The 21,544-nt window shown below is 49.7% G+C and overlaps 1 protein-coding gene across 2 annotated transcripts in view; it reads right to left on the bottom strand.

Moving 5' to 3' along the window:
* Window positions 1-2,173: 2,173 nt before the first annotated feature.
* Window positions 2,174-21,544, bottom strand: part of HIPK2 (homeodomain interacting protein kinase 2) — a 192,044-nt gene continuing 172,673 nt past the window's right edge. For both annotated transcript variants that reach the window (XM_055591074.1, XM_055591075.1), the window contains exons 13-15: window positions 10,291-10,535; window positions 4,502-4,662; window positions 2,174-3,431 (exon numbers count right to left, since the gene is read on the bottom strand). In XM_055591074.1, coding sequence (XP_055447049.1) covers window positions 2,964-3,431; window positions 4,502-4,662; window positions 10,291-10,535 — 874 coding nt within the window. In that variant the 3' untranslated portion in view covers window positions 2,174-2,963. The remainder of the gene's footprint in view (window positions 3,432-4,501; window positions 4,663-10,290; window positions 10,536-21,544) is intronic.

Below are 21,544 nucleotides of genomic sequence, written 5' to 3' on the forward strand. Positions count from 1 at the left end.
AAGGAAAGAAAATGTCAGGTGAAAGAGTAACTTCCAACTTAAGTAGACAAAATAATTTTCATTAAAGTGGAAGGCTACGTTGTCTTTTCCTGTTAAAAGATCAGATCTAGAAAGCGCTGGAAGTGAACAGTACCAGGGGTCCAGTATGCTACCGAATAAGGCAAAAACGCTGGCTCGTTTGCAGCCATGACTTGTGCGACTGGGCACGGGGAGGGTCGGACGGGGCGCTGCTGCCCTCTGGATGCCGCGAGTCCAGAGCAGAGATCCATCCGCAGGCTGGCGTGGCTCCGTGAGTGCGCGGGCTCACGTGTCCTCTGGCACATTCCCCGCCCCCACCCCCATGGACCACTTTCTGGTTGTCTCAGAATGGCGGCACTTCCCCACGTCCAGATAGGAGATGCACCGACTGTGGCGCCATGAAGACACCCTTGTGTCCTGCTGTAGGTGGCTCCCCAGCGGACACGGGGTCCTTCCTTCCTTCCAGGCTGAGGCCGCGACTAAGCTGGTTCCAACCTGGGGACCGATTTCTTTGTCGTTTAAGTAGAATTGATGCATGGAGAGGGGATATTTTCCAGAGTTATTTCACATTTCACAGCTAAGAGCTAAGGTAAGGGCTGGGCTTCGTTACTGAATTAGGTCGGATATCAAGATTAAAAACACCTTTCACAGTAGATCGTTAAGGGAGACCGCAGGATGGGGAAGGCAAGTGAGGGAGGGGGGTGCGGACTGCTGTTCGAACCCGGGAGCGATCTCTCTGCACCTTGGAAGCTTGGCTTTGGGGTCAGGGGCTCTGCATCAAGCATCAAACAGTGAGGACCACAGTTAAAAATCCCGTCTGGGACCAGACAGCACCTCCCAATGTTTTCATGTGTAACAGTAATTTGCTATGGATAGAGACACCTCTCCACCCCGACCCCCACCAGTGTTCAAGGCCTGAGGAAATTTCCAGAACGTTATCAACGATGCACAGAGGGCAAATGGCAAACTTCCTTGGAAACTTGACTGCCCGTGGGCGTGTTTTCCCAAGGGCGGTCCAAGATCACCGGCTCAGCCTCGTGAATGTCCCTCCAGCCTTCTGCCCACCTGAACCCTCAAAAACCAGAAACGAAGGCCTGCCTGGGGTAGGCCTGGGTTACGCGAGGAAAGATTTAGCAGCAAATGACGGTTGGCGGTTGTCTACAGAGAAAGGGATCAGGCAAAATGGTTGAGAGAAAAACACAGCCTGGTGGGCTGGGAGGGTGGAAGCAGAGGCCAGATGGGCTGGGCTGGCGAAGTGGAGTGTGGGGCGGGTCTGAGAACACGGGGCGGGCCCCCAGGCCTGCTCTCCGCCCTGCGGACAGGGGGCGACCGACCCGAAGCCAGTGGCGGGCCTGGAGGCTGCAGGCCGCTCCTCTCCTTTGCTCCTTGCGTCAGGAGCAAGGCCAACATTCCTGAAACTGAGATGGGATCTGTGATCCCACAGATGGCAGAGCTAGCCCGCTGGGGGCAGAACTGGGTGAAGGTGCAGGGTGGGGAGTCAGTCTCTCTTGCTTTGTCCACCAGGGGAAGAGCCATGCCAAGCCATCTCCAGCGTCAGCCTCACCCACCACCATCCGCCTCCCGCAGCCGTCTCCTGACCCACTGACTCTCCTAGCCCCTGCCAGTTCCCTGACACTCCTCTGCTAGCAAACAGCCCGGGGAAAGACAACAGCTTATTAAAATAAAATTAAAATTAAAAAAAAAAAAAAAAAAAAGGAAAAGACCAGAGTAAAATGTTGCAACAGCACAGAAGAAGGGCTGAGAGGCTGAGACTCGCCTCAGCCGGCTTCTTGGAGTACCGTGGAAGTAAACCCTCAACCGCGTCCCCGGTCGCTAAGGCACTAGGAGGAAAGGATGTAAAAACCAAGTCTGCGAGAGCCGGAGGCGGTGCCGGGGGCGGGAGGGCGCACCTGGACCACCGCGTGGGGGACGTGCCTGCGTGAGATCGCCTTTCTTGTGCAATTACAGTGAGGATAGTCTATTGGTATCAATGGGGTGAACACAAAGCAGCACAGATAGGTGCACACTGCTACATTTACCAGGGTGCTGGCCACGCCGCGAGCCCTACGCTACGAGACGCGGGATGCACTCAAAGAGAATAGACGTTTTCAGAAAAGACCAAAAAAAAAAAAAAAAAAAAAAAAAAAAAGGCGAGAGTTTGCAACACACATCATTCATGACATTTTGAGGAATATCATTGCTTAGGGATTTATCCAGAGTGCTCAGAAAGAGAAAACACACCCTCTCCCGGGGGCCTCCTTCAGCCCAGCTGCCTGCCCACCCTCCCCATCGGTCCAGGCAAGTGGGCCAGAACTAGGCTCCGCCAACCCCGACCCAACCCCCAGACACCAGCCTACTCAGGCCACAGCCTGGCCTTTCCAGAGGGCTCCCGACCCTTTATAGAGTTCTGGAAAAATCCCTAATCCTTACGTTCAATCATTAAAAATCTATTGGATTTCCATATCAGGTGTCCCTGACAGCAAATTCTTAAACGTCACTTGCTGCCATATGAAAATAATCTTTGCAAAGTTCATAAAGTTCTTCAAAAACGGAGGCCCCCTTCCCCCTACTTCTGGAATCTTCCGTGGCTCTTCTTCTTCTTCTTTCCAGTTTGGTGCAGAACGGGTTCGTGAGCTGTGGTTTTTTGTTTTGTTACTGACGTTTTATTTTTATTTTTTTTTCCTTTTTCTTTTTTAAAATAAAAAGCATAATTTTCCCCCCTCCTTAAATCCCTTCCTTTTCAAAATGTTCTCTCCTCCGCTCTCAGTCCTCCTACTTCCTAGTTCAAGTTTCATCTGTGTCCCGTCCCTGCCCCCTGCCCCCCACCCCTGCCCGTTTGCATTGTTTCTGTGCGGCATCTTCAGTACAGAAGCCCCAGCTCCCCCCTCTGTCCCTCCTCCTCTCCCTCTGGCCAGCCTCCCTCCCATCCCCTCTCCTTCCAGTGTTTATATGTAAGGGTACTGGTTGACCTTGGCCGGGCTCAGTGGGTATCCAGTGTAGACTGTGGAGGCTGGAGAGGCGCTGATGTAGGTCTGGTGGGCAAACTGGGCTGGATACTGACTCGGGTGGATGGTGGGTGAGGGCAGGACCCGGGGGCCCATGCTCACGGGGACCTGGTGGACGATGCTGGCCGGGTAGGCAGTGTGCTGCACGGTGTGACGCGCCGAGCCTTGGGAGGCCACCAGGTGGGCCACGGTGCCCGTGGAGCCCAGGGCCGCGGGCGCCGTGTAGGTGTAGAGGTGGGGCTGGGCAGGGAGGTGGGCGGCGGCGGCGGCGGCCAGGTGGGGGTGCACAGTGCCGTGGCTGGGGCTGTTGTGCGGGAAGGAGTATGGAGCCTGGGCCATCGTGGGAGTGATGTAGGCCTGCTGACGTCGGTGGCTCCCGGCGCGGTCTGCGGCAATGTGCTGTTGAGCCTGGAGAAGGACCAGGAGGACCGCGTTGAGGGGGGCGGGGGGAATGGACATACGCATGCGCAGAAGAGCATGGTGGGGGGGAACCGGGCAGAGAGGGAGGAAGGTGGGGGAGTGGGGAGGAGGCGGAAGTGAGGACTTGGGAGAAAGCGGAAATGAGGGCTGGGGAGGAGAGTCAGGAGGAGGGTGGGGAGGGCGGCGTGGCAGGGATCACAGAAGATGCCTCGTTCACATGCTGCGAAAAATATCAGTCAATCTGTCCGAGAAGCAAGGTGGTGCCCTGATGTTTCCTGGGCCGGGTGACACACCGAGAGAGCCAGCTGCAGAGCCAAGAGGAGACGGCATGTCTCCCGAGGGCATCCCGCAGCTGTGAAGTGTCACACGGCCCGTCTCTGAGTGTGGACCACGTTCTTGCCTCACCGTGAAGTCCTGCTCCCCAGACAGCAGGCTCTCAGAGACGTCGCAGTCTTCTGAAGTCACATACAAATGAAGCCACCCTCTCTCAGCCGGAGACTGAGTCACAACACACACGTGGTCTTACCTTACCTCCCAGCTACTAAGGAAGCAGGCCTGGAGTCCACTTTGCAATTCAGACCCGAGTGATCCTAGACACACAGGCCGAGTACTGCCCGTGGAGACACCGCCTGGTTGATAGTCCCCTGAGCATCAACCACTGTCTCCCAAGTCTACCGGCTCTTTTCCTGGGTTTGGGGTCCCTGTGTGAGGCTGCCTTTGCTGTAATGACTCAGGAGGCCTGGCGTGGTTGGACTCTAGGTCTGTCTCTGGGGTTCTGGCCCGAAGTGGGCCCAGACCCAGTATTTTACCCTTTGCTGGGCTGAAACAGCAACATGTGGGCCAGACTATTTTTAAGCAGGCACCGCATCACTAAGTGCTTTGGAACATTAGACAAGTCATTTCGCGTTGGACTGGCTCTCCATGTATTGAGGATGCACCTTCTCCAAGGTGACCCGCAGCAGAGGGAGACCACCAGAGGTCACCAGGGCACTTCCTGCTACCCCAGGGCACCCAGTGAGCTGGTGGGAGGAGGGGGGGGGCGTGGCATGTGTGCTTACCTGGCTGAGATTGAGAGGCTGTTGCTGCTGGAAGTGTGGTCCTGGCCGCTGTTGCCGGTAGGCAATTGCTCCAGACGAGCTCCCTGAAGAGTGACCGCTGGTGGAGGTCACGTTGCTGGAGGACTTGGACTTGAAGGAGGACGAGTGGTGACTGGTGTTGACTGTGTCAGGAGGAGGAAAAGGGCACAGGTCAGTCACAGGTCCTTGGCTGCCCAGAAGACCCTGCACTCGAGGACACAGTCCTGAGACTGGACGATCCCCATCAGCCGCATTGCCCCCAGACTCGGTGATGATGTTGACTCTGGACTGACACCTGGGCTGCAGCTTGTTCCACTGGTTGGGAGCAAACCCTGATGGACTTTAGAATTACTATCTGGTGACACTGAAAAGCCTAAAGGTCGTCAGAGGCGGAAGGAGAGCTCTCTGAGGTTCCTTGTGTTCCAGCCAGGGGTGCAGTGGGGGGCCACCTGCCAATATGCCAAGATGCAGTAACTAACAGATGTAGCAGGGTACAGAAAACTGAGTCTCAAAAAAGGGACTGTGGTCTCTCAGACAGCAAGGAGACCAAGCCAGTCAATCTTAAAGGAAATCAACTCTGAATATTCATCGGAAGGACTGATGCTGAAGCTCCAATACTTTGGTCACCTTATGTGAAGAGCCAACTCACTGGGAAAGACCCTGATGCGGGAAGGATTGAGGGAAAAAGGAGAAGGGGGCAGCAGAGGATGAGATAGTTGGATGGCATCACTGACTCAATGGGCATGAGCTTGAGCGAACTCCAGGAGATAGTGAAGGACAAGGAAGCCTGGAGTGCTGCAGTCCTTAGGGCCATGAAAAGTCGAACACAACTTAGCAACTGAACAATAATAATACATCCAGGGGTGGGGGGAACAACCAGAATAAAATGAAGAGGGGGAGGTGGTTTATATTAAAGAAACCATTTTAGTCATTATTGGTGCTGAGTGACCTGTGAAATTCCCAGCAGAGTGGGACTTGTGTCTCTAGGGAGCAAAGTCAGAACCCCATGCACGGGCACAGGACATATGGAATTGAGAGTGACCGTTTGCCTACCTCTCAGTGTCTCTCCTGTCATCAGGTATTCCTGTCCTGAAGCTTTGTCTAGATGAAGAGGAAGTGATCCACAGTGAATGCCAAGAGGCCTTCAGCACAGGGAGTCCGGACACTTGCCAAAACCTGCAGTGTCCTCTGCAGACTCCCCGCCCCTAAAACCATCCATGTTTGAAGGAGCCTCCCAGAGTAGGGACTTTAAGAGAAGACCCCAGTAAAAGGAGAAGCAGCAAGACGAACCCAGGACCTCAGAAGGCAGGGCTATTTCTCGTGCTGTCAGTTGTGAGAATTTGGAAGATTTATTGGGGATGAGCATCTTTGGGAAACACAAAAGCCTAATACGGTCTCAATCAGGCACCCTGGGACTGTGAGTGTAAAAAGAGCACATCTGGTCATTCCCAGGTGGCGCTAGTGGTAAAGAATCAGCATGTGAATGCAGGAGACACAAAAGATGAGGGTTCGATTCCTGGGTCTGGAAGATCCCCTGGAGGAGGGCATGGCAACCCACTCTTGCCTGGAGAATCCCATGGACAGAGAAGCCTGGCTTGCTGCAGTCCATAGGATCACAAAGAATCAGATACAACTGAGTGACTGAGCATTCTCCGCACTCTCTGGCTGTTCTAGGGGGTAGGGATGCTAACAATTAATGAAGCACACTTGACATAACTGGGTTGGATCAATTCTATTACAAATCCCAGGGTGATGAGATCAAAGTCATGATGAGGAGATGCCTGAGGCTGGGGCTGGCAAGAGAGAATGCTGATTAACTGTTGATGGAGACAAAGCTGGAGAGTGAAGGCAAATCAGGAACCTGGGAGCAGGAGACTGGGGAGCACACTGAGGGTGAGAGGAGCCTCCTACCCGGAGGCAACAGCCACTCCCCCCCACCCCCCTGCCCCAGTAAAAGGAGAGCTACCTCGCTGGGAAGGGGCGGGTCCTAGCAGAGACCCCAAATTCAACTGTGCATCGGTGCCCAGTGGCCCTCCCATCCTACCCAATGAAGCATGAGATGCCCAGGAATTTGTATTCTTCATAAGATTCGAGGAGAGCAGGAACCAGCCTGGCGCTGGTGGACACAGCTGTCCTGCATCATGGAATCAGGGTCTGTGCTCAGGCCAAACTTGGGGGTGGAGGGAGGGGTTCAGGGGACCCATTGTAGGGTGAAGGACGGAAAGCTGCAGATGTTGGCAACTTCAGGACAACTTCAGTCTCCATCACTCAGCCATGGGGCTGCTGTACTGGTATTCAGTTCCTCCCTGCCCTGTGGATCACCAGCTGTGCAGGCTGCCTGGGCCCAGCTGGGGATGGCACCTCTCTGCTCCTGTGTCAACGCTCTGGGTTGTAGTAATTATACTTGAGGGAGGAACTCTTAAGTGCAAGGGACCCATAGCTTGAGCCTGTAAGTGAAGAGGTTAGAGAGCTTCAGATGAAATGGATATGATAGGGCCAGGCCACCATCATCACAGGGACAGGGGTGGGGGGCTGGGTCAGAGCTTGTCAAGTCACCAGAGTAGGGGACCCCAGAATGAGGGAAGAGGGTCTTGAAAGGGACCAAGAGACTAAAATAGGAATTTCCTCCTGCGGAGAGAAATGAAGTGACCTCGGAGTGGAGAAGGCAAGTGCTGAAGGTCAAGTTCTTGGGGCATATTTTGGAGCTGGAAGGATGTACAGAGCTCTCTACCTAAGCCTTGTTATTCAGTCCCTAAGTCATGTCCGACTCTTTGTGACCCCATGGACTGCCCCATGCCAGGCTTCCCTGTCCTTCACCATCTCCTGGAGTTTGCTCAAACTCGTGTCCATTGAGTCAGAGATGCCATCCAACCATCTCATTTTCTGTTGTCCCCTTCTTCTCTTGCCCTCCATCTTTCCTAGCTGCTCTCAAAGATCCACTGCTTGGGAACAGGCCTGGGTTCACGGGTGGCCCCTGGTGGCCCTGTCTGCACTAGGCAGGTAGCAGAGTGCTTCAGATGCCGCATGAACCCTGGAGGGCCTCCTGCATGGCCGTAGTGGAGTTAACCTCTCTGTGCATCTATAGTCCTATGTGGAAAACTGGGAAAGTAATGGAAACTACGTTAGGGTTGCTGTGAGGATTACCTGAGTTAAAGGACGTAGAATGCTTAGTATCCGGCACGTGTTAAGCTCTTAACGGTGTTAGCTATGGTTGATGTCTTTATTATTGAGCCCTGTTCCTTGGCTAAGGCTGATGCTCAAAGAACAGATGTCTGCCCCAACTTGGGACCATCAAGTCCTGTCTCCTGGGACAGGGAATCTGGGAGCCTGGGGGTCACTGGGTCAGGGTGACGCAGTGCCCAGAAAGCAGGCACTGGGCCTCCCGTGGCTCAGATCAAGGAGTTCTGTCCCATCCGGGACTTGGTGGTTGACCCCAGTCCTGCATTTTCCTTATGACAGTGCAGAGTTCGTTCTGTTGCCATCCAGAAGAACCTTAACTACCGCAAGAGACCTGAGGAGGCTACATGAGACATTCTCAGGGATCCTTTCTAAACTGGGACTCACAGAGGGGATGAGCACTGAGAGAAAATGGACCAAAACAAGAATGAAAGAAAATGGACTGTTGGCTGCACGGCCTTTTGTCTTGACCTGAGAGGGCTCAGGGAAGCCCGGGACCCCCGCAGAGGTGGCCGGTTCACCCTTTGGCCATAAAGGGGCCAAATGGGCCCCAGGAGGCCGAGGAAGGCTGCTCTCCTGATTCTTCTGAGCTGAGCTAGGAGCGTTGTGCCGCTAATGGTGGGTGTCAGTGTTGAGAGACACCACAGGCTGGTGGGCTGACAGGGACCAGAATGAAGCTCCTTCCTGCCTCCTGCTGTCACTAGGAAGGCAGGTCCTCACAGGGGAACATACATCTCTCTTTACATCAGGAAATCACACCACGGGCTTCCCCAGAGACAGCAGCATGAGGTGCTTTAGAACCAGCAGCCTTTCTGAGAATTCTGAGAATAACTTCCTTTTTTTTTTTTGGTCCAAAGTATCGCTGAGAGATTTTCATCCCTTCAGCTCTAACAATCTCTGTGGAAATGTAGTGGGGTGAGTCCTCAAAACCACCATGGGCGGCCCACAGCGTGACAGCTGATAGTGGAAATGGGCAGTGGAATGTGAAAGAGGTGACCGGTGGGCTCCACAAAGCCGCCTCTGTCCACCTCGCTGTTGTTCTGGGTCCTGACAGAAAACTGCTGTGTTAGGTGGGGCAAAGCTGGCCTTCAGTTTCCTCACCTGTTTCAACTAGGGGTCGGACCACCTCATCTTAGAGTTTCAGTAACTCCCAATTTTGCCAGCACCAAGACCGACAAAGCTCTGAGCTGGAAGATGCCTAACCTGTGATGATGTGGCCACTCTCTCATGCATCCTCCTCTGTGTTGAAAAGGCCAAGGGAATTTCAGCATCAGTTACTTGCGCCCCCCACCCCTGCCTTTATGAATTCCCAGAGGACCTGGGTAAGGTCTGTTCTGAGCCAATTCTTACAGACACTGTCCTGAATTGTAAAGGGGCCGTTACTGCTACGGAGTTCCTCTGAGAGGTCCTGGAACATGGGCATCCTCAATTTACAACACTCATCATCTCATTCTGTAGATCGACAATCTCTGATCGGAAAACCCCGGGGTCAGACACTTATGAAATAAAGACTTTCAGATTTTAGAAGGGAATTTGATACCTATTCAACATTTTAGGTTACCCCCAAAGGAGCCTTGGGCACTAACCACATAATAAAAAGAAGTGAATATTTCTGTTATAAAATACGGGGAGATTTCACTAAGTGGCACAGATATGACTATGACACAAATAGGAATATGACAAAGGGACTCGCAAACAGCCTCTGGTTAGGTCAGGTCTGGTTTTACCAGCTGAGTTTGCTGTAAACTTAAAATCTGGTTTTCAGGGCTTTTTGGATTTTGGATTACAGATGAAAAAGAGTATGTCCTTCTCTTTTTGCTGGTCTTAAGGTTTTCAACAACATAGTCTTGACACCTTCACTGTTAATGAAGCAGGAAAGCCCCTCACACCAAGATGTGTGCATTTAAGGCTGTAATCTTTATAAATGGGCTACATGCAGGTGACCTGAGGACTTAAGGGTGAGAGGCAAGGAGAGGTTTGAGGGGTCAATGCCCAGATTCTTAACTTTCAGATGTATCTTTTCCTAAATGGGTGCACTGGCCCTAGGACCCACTGGTTCCCTTACCCGCCTTCTCTCTCGCATTCACCCCTCTTACAAAAGGCTCCCTTCTGACTCTCCTGAATGTTTGCACTGCCGCCAGGTGTGAGAAACCTAAGAGGTGCCCAAATGGAATAATTCCAGAACATATGGTTCCTGAGAATGGTCCCTTGAGAGCAAAGAAAGCCACCCTCAGTAGGAAACATTGAGGGCTGACCAGCTTTGTTCCCACTCAGGCGATAAACTCTTTGCAAACTCCCCACCCATCCATCCATCCATCCACCCACCCATCTGTCCACCCATCCATGAGATATAGTTTAGAAATGAGGCGGCCATCATCACAGGGAGGACTTTTTGTGACAGATATGAGGTCATCTCTGGCCGCCTTGGCTGACAACAAGGAACCTTCTCAAACAGGATCCTTGGTAAAGATCTATTAACCACACGCTCCCCCGACCCAGGGCTTATTAAGTGCTCCTGTAACAAGATTGCGAGCCGCAGGAAGCAGAAAACCAGCCTCGAGAGAGATGCTCCTGGCAGCTCCGCCCCGAATTACCTGGCCCCAAGCTGTCACACTCCACCAGCACCTCGCTGGCCTGGGTTTTCAGGGGGGGCACGATGATGGTCCGGGGGTTCCCCGTGCAGTGTGGCTCCAGGCTCCCCTTGGTGTCGAAGGTGGTGGTGGTGTGCCCGGCGCGGTGCTGCACGGAGTAGGGGCTGGTGTTGCTGGAGGAGTCAGAGTAGGGAGAGTCGTGGACCGTGACACAGCTGATGACGTTTTTTCTCTGCTTGGAGACAGTGCTGGAATTGCAAAGGGAGAAACCAGGACCATGAGAGGCTGTGTGGTGAGACACCTGACCGGCCGGGCAGAGATGCACTTGCTGCAGGCAGGGGCAGGAGAGAGGGTAGGAATGTGACTTCTGCTCTTGAGAACCCTGATGGGGAAACCCAGGTGTCACCAGTCTCACCGGCGGGGGTTAGGGTGGGGATGATGCAAGGACAAGAGAAGGGGCTGGAGTGGGGCCCACAGAACCTTCTGGAAATGGGGTGAGAGAATCTTCTGGGCAGGCCTGGACTCTCCCCCATGCATCAGGGCTCAGCAGACCTGCGGGGGAAGACTGGCAGCCCAGAGCTGTGTGGTAGCTGTCCACTAAAAAAACAGGCACAACCTTGAAATTGAGAGTTATCTTTTGTTTGGTGGGAATTCCTGGTCCTTTGGACTGCTTGGCAATCAAACCACTCAATCCTAAAGGAAATCAACCCTGAATATTTACTGGAAGGACTGATGCTGAAGCTGAAGCTCCAATCCTTTGACCACCTGATATGAAGAGCTGACTCACTGGTAAAGACCCTGATGCTGGAAAAGATTAAGGGCAAGAAGAGAAGGGGATGGTAGAGATGAGATGGTTGGCTGGCATCACTGACTCAATGGACATGAGTTTGAGCAAACTCTGAGAGATAGTGAAGGACAGGGAAGCCTGGCATGCTGCAGTCCATGGGGTTGCAAAGAGTCAGACACAAATGAGCGACCATACAACCACCACCTAGGAGTTGGGAGTCCAAGAGACAGCATCTCAAGTGATCCTGAGATAACTGTTCGGAGGTGGGAGGGAGAGGAATCAGGTTATATAGAAGTTTGTAGCAAGGGGCAAGTAGTCTGAACATCAAAAGATTATTGTTAATTAAGGAAAAATAGCTAGGTTGTGACATCCCTGTTTACTATGGCAGAAAATACGCCATTTGACATTACATTTGGAGGCCTGGAATCGCTGATGGCTGTGACCTTCTTGTTTCCTGATAAGGCAGGAGATATTCCAATTCACACAAGTGCCCTCTGAGCCACCAGGGAGGGACAGAAAAGCACACGGAGCACCCAGCCAGACCCCAGCAACCCGAGGCTGTGGTGTGGAAGAAAAACACCCCTGGGAAGGAAGACATAAGCTTTATTATTATTAGGCTTGGGGCCTGGGAGACCCCGCCAATTTAGGCAAGGGAGGATAAGACATCCAAGAGGGGCTGGGATGCAGTGAGGGGGATGGGAGAGCGAGGTGCTGACCCCGCTAATCCCGCACACAGCTGAGGAATCGGAGCTGGACCCCATAGCATCAGCCACCTTTCGGCTCTGAGGATGGGAGGGGCGATGGCTTTGCCATGCAGGCCACCCAAGACCCCCAAGTCCCCATCTCAGGGAAGTCCCGACCCTCCTACAGCTTCTCCACTGCTGGGCCGAGGGTGGGATGGCAGTAAAAGATGCCTGTGAGGGCGCTGCTCTGAACCCCTGGTCTTCGTTCTAGAACCGAGACTTCATACACTGATGGGAAGGAACACACTTTGCCTGGCTCTTGGCCAGCACATTTCTTTTTTCCTGAGATATTTACGTTTGTCACTTTGGGAACCAATTCTGTCTGCCTCGCAGATCAGTAGAGGCTGGTGGGATGACAGATACGGAATTGCTTGCTTATTGTGAAAGGTATAAAAATGGATCACATCTATTTTTGTACATTGATCATCTATTTTTAAGAAATATCGATTGCCTAAGTAAGATGGTCAGTGTCCAACCGCTAAGAAGCCGTTATTTATAGAGCGCCTAATGGAGCCACAATACTGCCACCTCCCAACCCAGGTGTCTTGCCCAAGGTCACACAGCCAGTGACGGCCAGATTCCAAGATTGATCTCTGCCCCACCTGAGGGCAGTGGAGAAATGAGAAACTGGAGCCCCAGGTCTGCTGGTCTACAAAAGGCTGAGGGGCTGGGAGTGAGTCCACAGGAGGCCTGATGCCTTGCTCCCCGAAGCCTGCACTGCTGACATCTGGGCTGTATCCCTCCTGGGGCTGTACCTTCTGTCCCCCCGGGTCAGGGTGGAAGGGTCCCTCTCTGCGTCTGTGGGTAAGGATACAGGCCCGGCAGACAGATGTCTAACTTCAGCAAGTGCTGGTGGCCTTGGGTGACTGTTCAACCTCCAAGCGAGTCAATCTCCTTACCAGTAAGGTGTAGATAATAATAGTACCTACATCACAGGCTTGTTCTGAGAATCAAATGAGAAAATACACAACGTATTTTGAATGGTACACAACACAGAGTAAGTATTCTATGAAAACTAGCTTCTATTATTAGTGTTACCTCATTTAACATGTGAAAACAGGTTTGCAGGCAAAAAATATCTCTAGGCAAAATGAGTTCTATGAAGGTAACAGACTTGCTGGAAAAGTTTCCAGTCTAGGAATAAACCAGAAGACTGATAGGAAAGAAGTTAAAACTCATCAGTTAGAATCCTTGGCAATCTATGCTAGGTGCTACAGGGAATTTCAGTATAAAGAAATATAATATGTGTCTCCGCCCTAGGAGATGATTAAAATCTCAGTGAAGGATTGTATAAAAACATGACAAGTTACACACTAAAAGTTTTAAAATAATCAGTTAAAGAGAAAGGATGTCACAAAGGCTTCCATGATGAACTGTCAAGCGAGCTGTGCAGATGATAATTAAGAACTCAGAAGAAGGCAAGGAATGAACTGATTGCATATACTTATAGTTCTTCATTCTAACAGATAAAATGGATATATCTTATTTAAGAAAAACTACGTGCATGTGTGCTCAGTCGCTCAGTCACGTCCGACTCTGCAACTCCAATGGACTGTAACCCACCAGGCTCCTCTGTCCATGGGATTATCCTGTCAAGAATATTGGAGTGCGTTGCCATTTCCTCCTCCAGGGGATAAAGAACTACACTTTCTACTTATAACAGCTGAAATGCAAAAGGCCCACATGCTTGTTGCTCAAACACAGTTTGAGGTAAACAGTTACTGTATGACCCAGTGATTCTGGTCTAGGTAAGTACAAAACGGAATTGAAAGCCCAAACAGATACTTGTATGCAACGTTCACTGCTGTTAGTGTTCACCACAGCCATGAGGCGGAAATAACCTCAGTGCCCATCGGCTGATCAACAGAATAGTATTCAGCCATAAAAACGAATAAAGTTCTGATACATGCTACAATATGGATGAATCTTGAAAATGTTATGCTAAGTGAAATAAGCTGGACACAAAAGGACAGATATTGTGTGATTCCACTTATACGAGATTCCTAGAACAGGCAAATTCATAGAGACAGAATGTAAATTAGAGGTTGGGGACCAGGGGCTGGGGGTGGGGAGAGGAGTTTGGGGAGTTGCTGCTTAATGGCACAAAGCTTCTGTTTGAGGTGATGGGAAAGTTTTGGAAACAGTGGTGACAGCTGCACACCGTGAACGTATTTAGTGTCACTGAACTGCACACTTAGCAATGGTTCAAGTGGCAAGCTTTATTACGTATGGATAGAGATGGGAATACCAGGCCACCTGACCCGCCTCTCGAAAAACCTGTATGCAGGTCAGGAAGCAACAGTTAGAACTGGACATGGAAAAACAGACTGTTTCTAAATAGGAAAAGGAGTCCGTCAAGGCTGTATACTGTCACTCGGCTTATTTAACTTATGTAGAGTACATCATGAGAAACAATGGGCTGGATGAAGCACAAGCTGGAATCAAGATTGCTGGGAGAAATATCAATAACCTCAGATATGCAGATGACACCACCCTTATGGCAGAAAATAAAGAGGAACTAAAGAGCCTCTTGATGAAGATGAAAGAGGAGAGTGAAAAAGTTGGCTTAAGGCTCAGCATTCAGAAAACTAAGATCATGGCATCTGGTCCCATCACTTCATGGCAAATAGATGGGGAAACAGTGGCAGACTTTATTTTTTGGGGCTCCAAAATCACTGCAGATGGTGATTGCAGCCATGAAATGAAAAGACATTTACTCCTTGGAAGGAAAGTTATGACCAACCTAGACTACATATTAAAAAGCAGGGACATACTTTGTCAACAAAGGTCCGTCTAGTCAAGGCTATGGTTATTCCAATAGTCATGTATGGACATGAGAGTTGGACTATAAAGAAAGCTGAGCGCCAAAGAATTGATGCTTTTGAACTGTGGTGTTGGAGAGTCCTTGGACTGCAAGGAGATCCAACCAGTCCATCCTAAAGGAGATCCATCCTGGGTGTTCATTGGAAGGACTGATGTTGAAGCTGAAATGCCAATCCTTTGGGCACCTGATGCGAAGAGCTGACTCATTTGAAAAGACCCCGATGCTGGGGAAGATTGAGGGCAGGAGGAGAAGGGGACAACAGAGGATGAGATGGTTGGATGGCATCACCAACTCAGTGGACATGAGTTTGGGTAAACTCTGGGAGTTGGTGATGGACAGGGAGGCCTGGCGTGCTGCAGTTCATGGGGTTGCAAAGAGTTGGCCCCAACTGAGACACTGAACTGAATCTGAGTGCCACAACTGAAAAAAAAAAATAATAATGTAATAGACCCCGAACCACTTAATTGTACACTTTAAATGGGTGAACTCTACGGTACTCAAATTATATCTCAAGTTTTAAAGTCCATATGCTTATTCAGGGACAAGAAAGCAAATGCAACTCACAGGGTAGGTGGGGATGAACGACTCAGATGTGGCAGAACTAGAAAGTGGGGCGCCGGGGAAAGATCCCCAAGCCTCCAAAGCAGGGACAAGAAATCTGAGAGCCACAAGAGTTCTGGAAAGCTGTGGAAATGGGAAGGAGCACTGGGGCTTTCCTGATGGCTCAGCAGTAAAGAATCCGCCTGCAATGCAGGAGAAACAGGAGACTTGGGTTCGATCCCTGGGTTGGAAAGATCCCCTGGAGGAGGCAATGGCAACCCACTCCAGTATTCTTGCCTGGAAAATCCATGGACAGAAGAGCCTGATGGGCTACAGTCCAGGGGGAGGCAAAGAGTTGGACACGACTGAGTGACTAACCCACAACACACTGGGAGGAAGGAGAGCTGCCTTAAAAAAAAAAGAAACTGGTGAGAGAAGCCACAGCTGCTCTCTGTGGGGGGTGGGGCAGGCCTGGGAGCAGTCTATAGTGTAATAAGATGTTATTAGAGCAAACGCCCCCAGTTCTAACCCCCCCGACTCCTGGCACCATCACAAAATGCTCCCAGGACCAGGGTCAGCACCGGGAGACATAGAGCGTGCGGCTCGCCTGCCCCGCCCTTCACTCTCAGCCTCGGTCACAGCCAGTTCCGCCTGATTAAATGACACACACACAGTGACTCATCTGGTCACCTCACTAAACGCAGAAATGTTCTGCTGCAGGTGCACAGTGGGTGGTGGACCCCACGTGAAGGACAGGCTGGCTGTTGCCAAATGTGTCCTCAGAGCTGGCACTCTGGGCCTGGAGTGGCTGTCCATGTTATTGGTGTGACCTTGGGCAGTGGCCTGGATATACTGGGGTGACCCTGGATGTCCCTCCAGCTCTAACCTGCTATGAAATTGTTAGGGAGCGTGGCATTAAAGGAGCCATTTGTGGTTCCCTAAACATTTATTATTAAAGACATTTAAAAGAGGATTTGCTTTACTAATTTGGAGAGAAAATAAATCCTTTTAGTAAGTGTATTTTTCACGGAGACCCAGACCAAGACAATCCCTGCTGACTACCTATCCTCCTTAGGTTCTGAGTAGTTTATTAAATAGGGCTTCCGCGGTGGCTCGGATGGTAAAGAATCTGCCTCCAATGCAGGAGACATGGGTTTGATCCCTGGGTCAGGAAGATCCACTGGAGAAGGAAATGGCCACCCATTCCAGTATTCTTGCCTGGAGAATCCCATGGACAGAGGAGCCTGGAAGGCTACAGTTCATGGGGTCACAAAGAGTCAGACACGACTGAGGGACTAACACACAAATAGAAAACGGGCAAATTAAACACACACACACCCCAGCCCCACTAATTTTGGCCAAGCTGTAACCGAATTTAAGGTGGACGTACTTGGAATTCTTTACTCAAGTTTAGAAATTGCAGAGAAGCTTCAGCTCAATACGAGTTAAGAATTTTCTGACAACTGGAATTATCTGAACATACAGTGGGCCAATTCGTGAACCAGTAAGCTTCCTGTCACAAGAGGATGGCTTTCTGGCAAGAGTCTTATAAAGCTGACAGCTGATCTAGATGACCCCTCAGAACTAACAAGTGGTGAGTCTTTCCATCAAAGGGGTAGAGGAATTCTGCGTGTCATTTTCTTGATATCTATCAGGAGTGTGGGATAAAACCTCTGAGCTCTTCAGGGATTCCTCCCTTTTTCTGGAGCTGGAAGTCCCCATGCCTGACGAGCAGACAGGTACAACACAGTCTGATGCTGATATACCTATGTTTTTGGGTTTACATGCGACAGGTTTGGAAGAGGTGAATTAATTTGATAGCTCTGTTTCTAATATCTTCTATTGTTAGAATCTCTGTGCTCTACTTGATGTACTATGCAGATTAAAGAACAAAAGGGAAGCTGTTAAATGAGTCAATTTAAAAATGAGCACGCATTTGACACGATGACTACGGATTCTTTTAGCTCCTATATGTCGATTCTGCTGGGATTCATCCCACGACAGTGTCTAATTATTATTGATAGCTTATCAATCCCATTACGAACTGGTTAATGGAAGTGAGACAGACAGTGACAAGAGCAGAATGAGAAATCCTTGCTTAAATGGCCTCGACAGAACATCACTTCTGAATAAAGAACAAAGCTGCCGGAGTTCACGACTGCATTGTGTTGTCATGGCAATAGATGATTTTCATCATTTTCAAGTGATGAAAAGAAACAAGGAGCTAAGAAGCAAAGAAATCAGCCCCAGTGGAGAACACATAGCTGGAGAATCAGACACAATTCTGCGACCCCTTCTCTGTAGGACCCTACCTGGAATATGCTTCTCATTTCCATTTGCTGGTCAATTCCATCCTGCAAGACCAGAGTCAAAACTCATCTCCACCAATGAACTTTCCATGCCATAATCAACACTATATGTGAAAACTGCTCTTCTATTATTATGACATTGATTACTGAATACAGATAATGTTTACTGAATGCACAACTACTGTTCAAAGTCCTTTACATGTTTTATCCCCTTGAATCCTCACAGCCAGACTATGAGGTGGAGAAAATTATAACTTCCATTTTGAGAACAGGAAAATGTTGGGTGCTTTAGGTCACTTGGATGTTCAAGGTCACACAGCTGGTTGGGGACAGAGCTGGGCTGGAACCAAGCGTGAGCATTCTTCTTCTGCTCCTTTTTCTTTTTGTGACTGCGTGTGGTCTTAATTGAAAACTTTATTTTATTGTGGTAAGAATATGCAACATGAGATCTACTTTCTTAAAAGTATACAATACGGTATCAGTGATGCTGTATAGCAGATCTCTGAAGCTTATTCATTGTAACTGAGATTTATGCCTGGTGATTAGTGACTGCCCATGTCCCCCTACTCACAGCCCCTGACAACCGAGATTTAATTCTTTGATTCTGTGAATTAGACTGTTTTAGATAGCTCATGTATGAGGGCGCATACTGCACATTTTCCTTCTTTTTAAGGCTGAACAGCATCCCACTGTATGCACAGGTCACATTTTTTTTATCCATTCATCTGATGGACACTTAGGTTGCTTCTACATCTTGGCTATTGTGACGGATGCTGCAGTCAACATGGGAGTGTAGGCATCTCTCTGAGGTTCTAGTTTTAATTCTTTTGGATAAACACTCAGAAGTGGGACTGCTACACCACATGGCAGTTCTATTTTTCACTTTTTGGTTGTGCCCCACAGAATGTGGGATCTTAGTTCTCTGACCGGGGATTGGAAGCATGGAGTCTTAACCACGGGACTACCTGAGAAGTCCCTATTTTTAATTTTTTTGAGGAACCTCCATACTGTTTTCCATAATAGCTGCACCAACTTATATTCCCATGAGCAGTGTACAAGAGTTCCAATGTCTCCACTTCCCCCATCAACACTGATCAGCTTTTGTCTTTTTGGTAACAGCCATCCTGCCATGTGTGAGGTGATACCACACCATGGTTTTGCTTTGCATTTCCCTGATTATGAGTAAGGCTGAGCACTCTTCATATGGCTGCTGGTACATCTTCTTTTAAGTAAACTCTGTCCAAATCCTTAGCCCACTTTTAAATTCGGTTACTGGTTTTTTTTTTTTCTGTTGGGTTGTCCAGAGCCTGCACTCCCTCTTCATCACCAGCTACACAGCTTCTCCTACCCATGAGCACTGAGAATGTAAGGCAACTGAGAGTCCTCCTTCGGGTACCACCAGGGGCCGAGTTGGCGACAGTGGCATGGGACGTGGGATTGTTCGCAGGGACAGCTGCTGGCCTGGCCACCTGCATGGGGGTGTGAACTGTTCACTGTGCTGTTCCCACTCCCTTTCTACCCAACCAGAAAGAAATGGCCAACAGCCTTTAACTAGCCCTTCACATGAGTGGAGGGGCTGGGGTCCAATGCCACCAGGCCAGCATGCTCCTTCCAATGTATCACATGGCCTCCAATTTAAAGAAAGCTGAGCACCGAAGAATTGATGCTTTTGAACTGTGGTGTTGGAGAGGATTCTTGAGAGTCCCTTGGACAGCAAGGAGATCCAACCAGTCAATCCTAAAGGAAATCAGTCCTGAATATTCATTGGAAGGATTGATGCTGAAGCTGAAACTCCAATAGTTTGGCCACCTGATGTGAAGAACTGACTCATTGGAAAAGACCCTGATGCTGGGAAAGATTGAAGGCAGGAGGAGAAGGGGATGACAGAGGATGAGATGGTTGGATCGTATCACTGACTTGATGGACAGAAGTTTGAGTAAGCCCTGGGGGCTGGTGATGGATAGGGAAGCCTGGTGTGCAGTCCATGGGGTTGCAAAGAGTCAGACATGACTGAGTGACTGAACTGACTGAGGACCAAAAAAAAACACCTCTACATTTTAAATTTGGCACATACATTCCATTTGAGTTACATTATCCATATACTCAATATGGACTGTACCTTGCCAGTAAATATATATATATATTTTTTTTTCTCAATATGGACCGTACCTTGCCAGGCTCCTCTGTCTATGGGATTCTCCAGGCAAGAATACTGGAGTGGGTTGCCATTTCCTTCTCCAGGGGATCGATCTTTCCAACCCAGGGATCAAAACCCACATCTCTTATGTCTCCTGCACCAACAGGTGGGTTCTTTACCATTAGCGCCACCTGGGAAGCCCCAAGATACGCATATACACATGTCACCATTATGATCACTTTCAACTTGACTACCTTCTGGAGAAATCTGAAACAGGGTCTGGAAGGAGCCAGGGTGGCCCTGGTCCCCAGGCATCACGCACAGTAGCCAGTGTTCACTCTGCTCCCGCCTTCTACATGCCTACAGGCCTCTCCTGATCACGCTGGGTCCGTCCCCTGGGCATGGCTCTGCCCCGTGCTTTCCAAGCTGCTCCTGCCCTCCTCCCTCTGCCCTGTGGAAGGCAGGCAGGACAGCAGGTCATCGCTATACATCAGCAACGGCTTTGTAACACGGGGAAGTGTAGGACTGGCAGCTGGGGACAGCTGGGTGCAGTATCTTCTCTTCAAGATGCAGTCTTTTCATAAAGTGCAGCCCTTAACCACTGGGATGTTCTGAATGAAGCCCAGGAAAGAGGAAGCCATGGGGTACTCTCCTCAAAACTCAATCTCCCAGGAAGAGTCAGGTGATGGAAACTGGTTCATCGGATTTAACTTAACACCGCAAAATAACAAGCCCTCCAAATGACACTGCGTGCTGGGTTCCTTTGCTTCTTTCCTCAAGCCTGGCTCTGATGCCACCAGCACAGCCCGAAGTTGGCCTGAGTGGGTGTGTGCGCTTTCCCCCGTTAACTGGATGTTAATTCTTCAGGCCGTCTTTTGGGCAGCAGCACATCAGCTTCCTGACTGTGACTTTTCTATAGTAATTTATCTGGATTTTCAATTTAGTGTCAAAAAGAACATTGAGGGGGTGGTGTCACACTTTTGGGGGATAAACAGTTTCAGAATGACCCCTGTCTAAAATCCTTAGGGATAATGATGAATCAATCTCCTACGGAAGTTCACATTTTGGTCAGATTAGCTGTAACACTCTAAGCATCACTTGCAAAGTGATGCAGGATACAGTGCTGCCCTGATGACCTTGGTAAATGAACCCTGTCTACCAGAAACAGATAATTGAATGAGCAGATAAATGAATGAATAATGGAGACCAGGCAAAATGATTTCTAATGGATCAGCTGAAATGAGCCACTCTGGTCACACACTCTGGAAGCCTGTATGATGTAGCCCCATGGCCCCTAAAAGACAGCTTCAGCACAAGGCAAGGTTGGCAGAAAGGTCTGAATAATAAGACGGGCACCCATAAACTTTCTCCAAGGAAATTTCAAGGGAGAAAACATGGCTTATTCAGCACGTGCAGAGAGTCAGCTGTTCCTCTCATCAAAATCATTTATGTGTATTTAAAGTAATTCTGGTTCTACTACCTAATCCTGGGGAATCCAAAAAATATATCTGTTTTCTATCTTTACACAAACAACTCTAGTCATGACCACAGAGCCCCCTCATCCAACATGGAAAAATAGGAGGCTACTGGGTGTTGCCTGACCTCCTCGCTTTTCCAAACCTTCTCGAAGAAATGAGAACAGGTGAATTCTGCCTGGCCTGCTGCTAGATCAGCTGCACTCAACCAATGCCTGGCCTGAGTCAGGGCTCACTGAACATGCCTTGGACTCCCCACTGCCCTGGCCTGGTGCCCTGCACACAGCAGGTGAGACCATGGGTGTGGGCATGGTTATGGTCTAAGGAGGCTGAGGACATAATTTATAATGTGTTGAATTAAAGACTAAGGAGAAATAAATTATTTTTGCCATAATTAAGATTGCCATTTCCTCACTGTCATGGAACCTGAATCCCAATTCTG

The sequence above is a fragment of the Bubalus kerabau genome, chromosome 8 (genome assembly GCF_029407905.1).
Source record: "Bubalus kerabau isolate K-KA32 ecotype Philippines breed swamp buffalo chromosome 8, PCC_UOA_SB_1v2, whole genome shotgun sequence".
Classification (NCBI taxonomy): domain Eukaryota; kingdom Metazoa; phylum Chordata; class Mammalia; order Artiodactyla; family Bovidae; genus Bubalus; species Bubalus kerabau.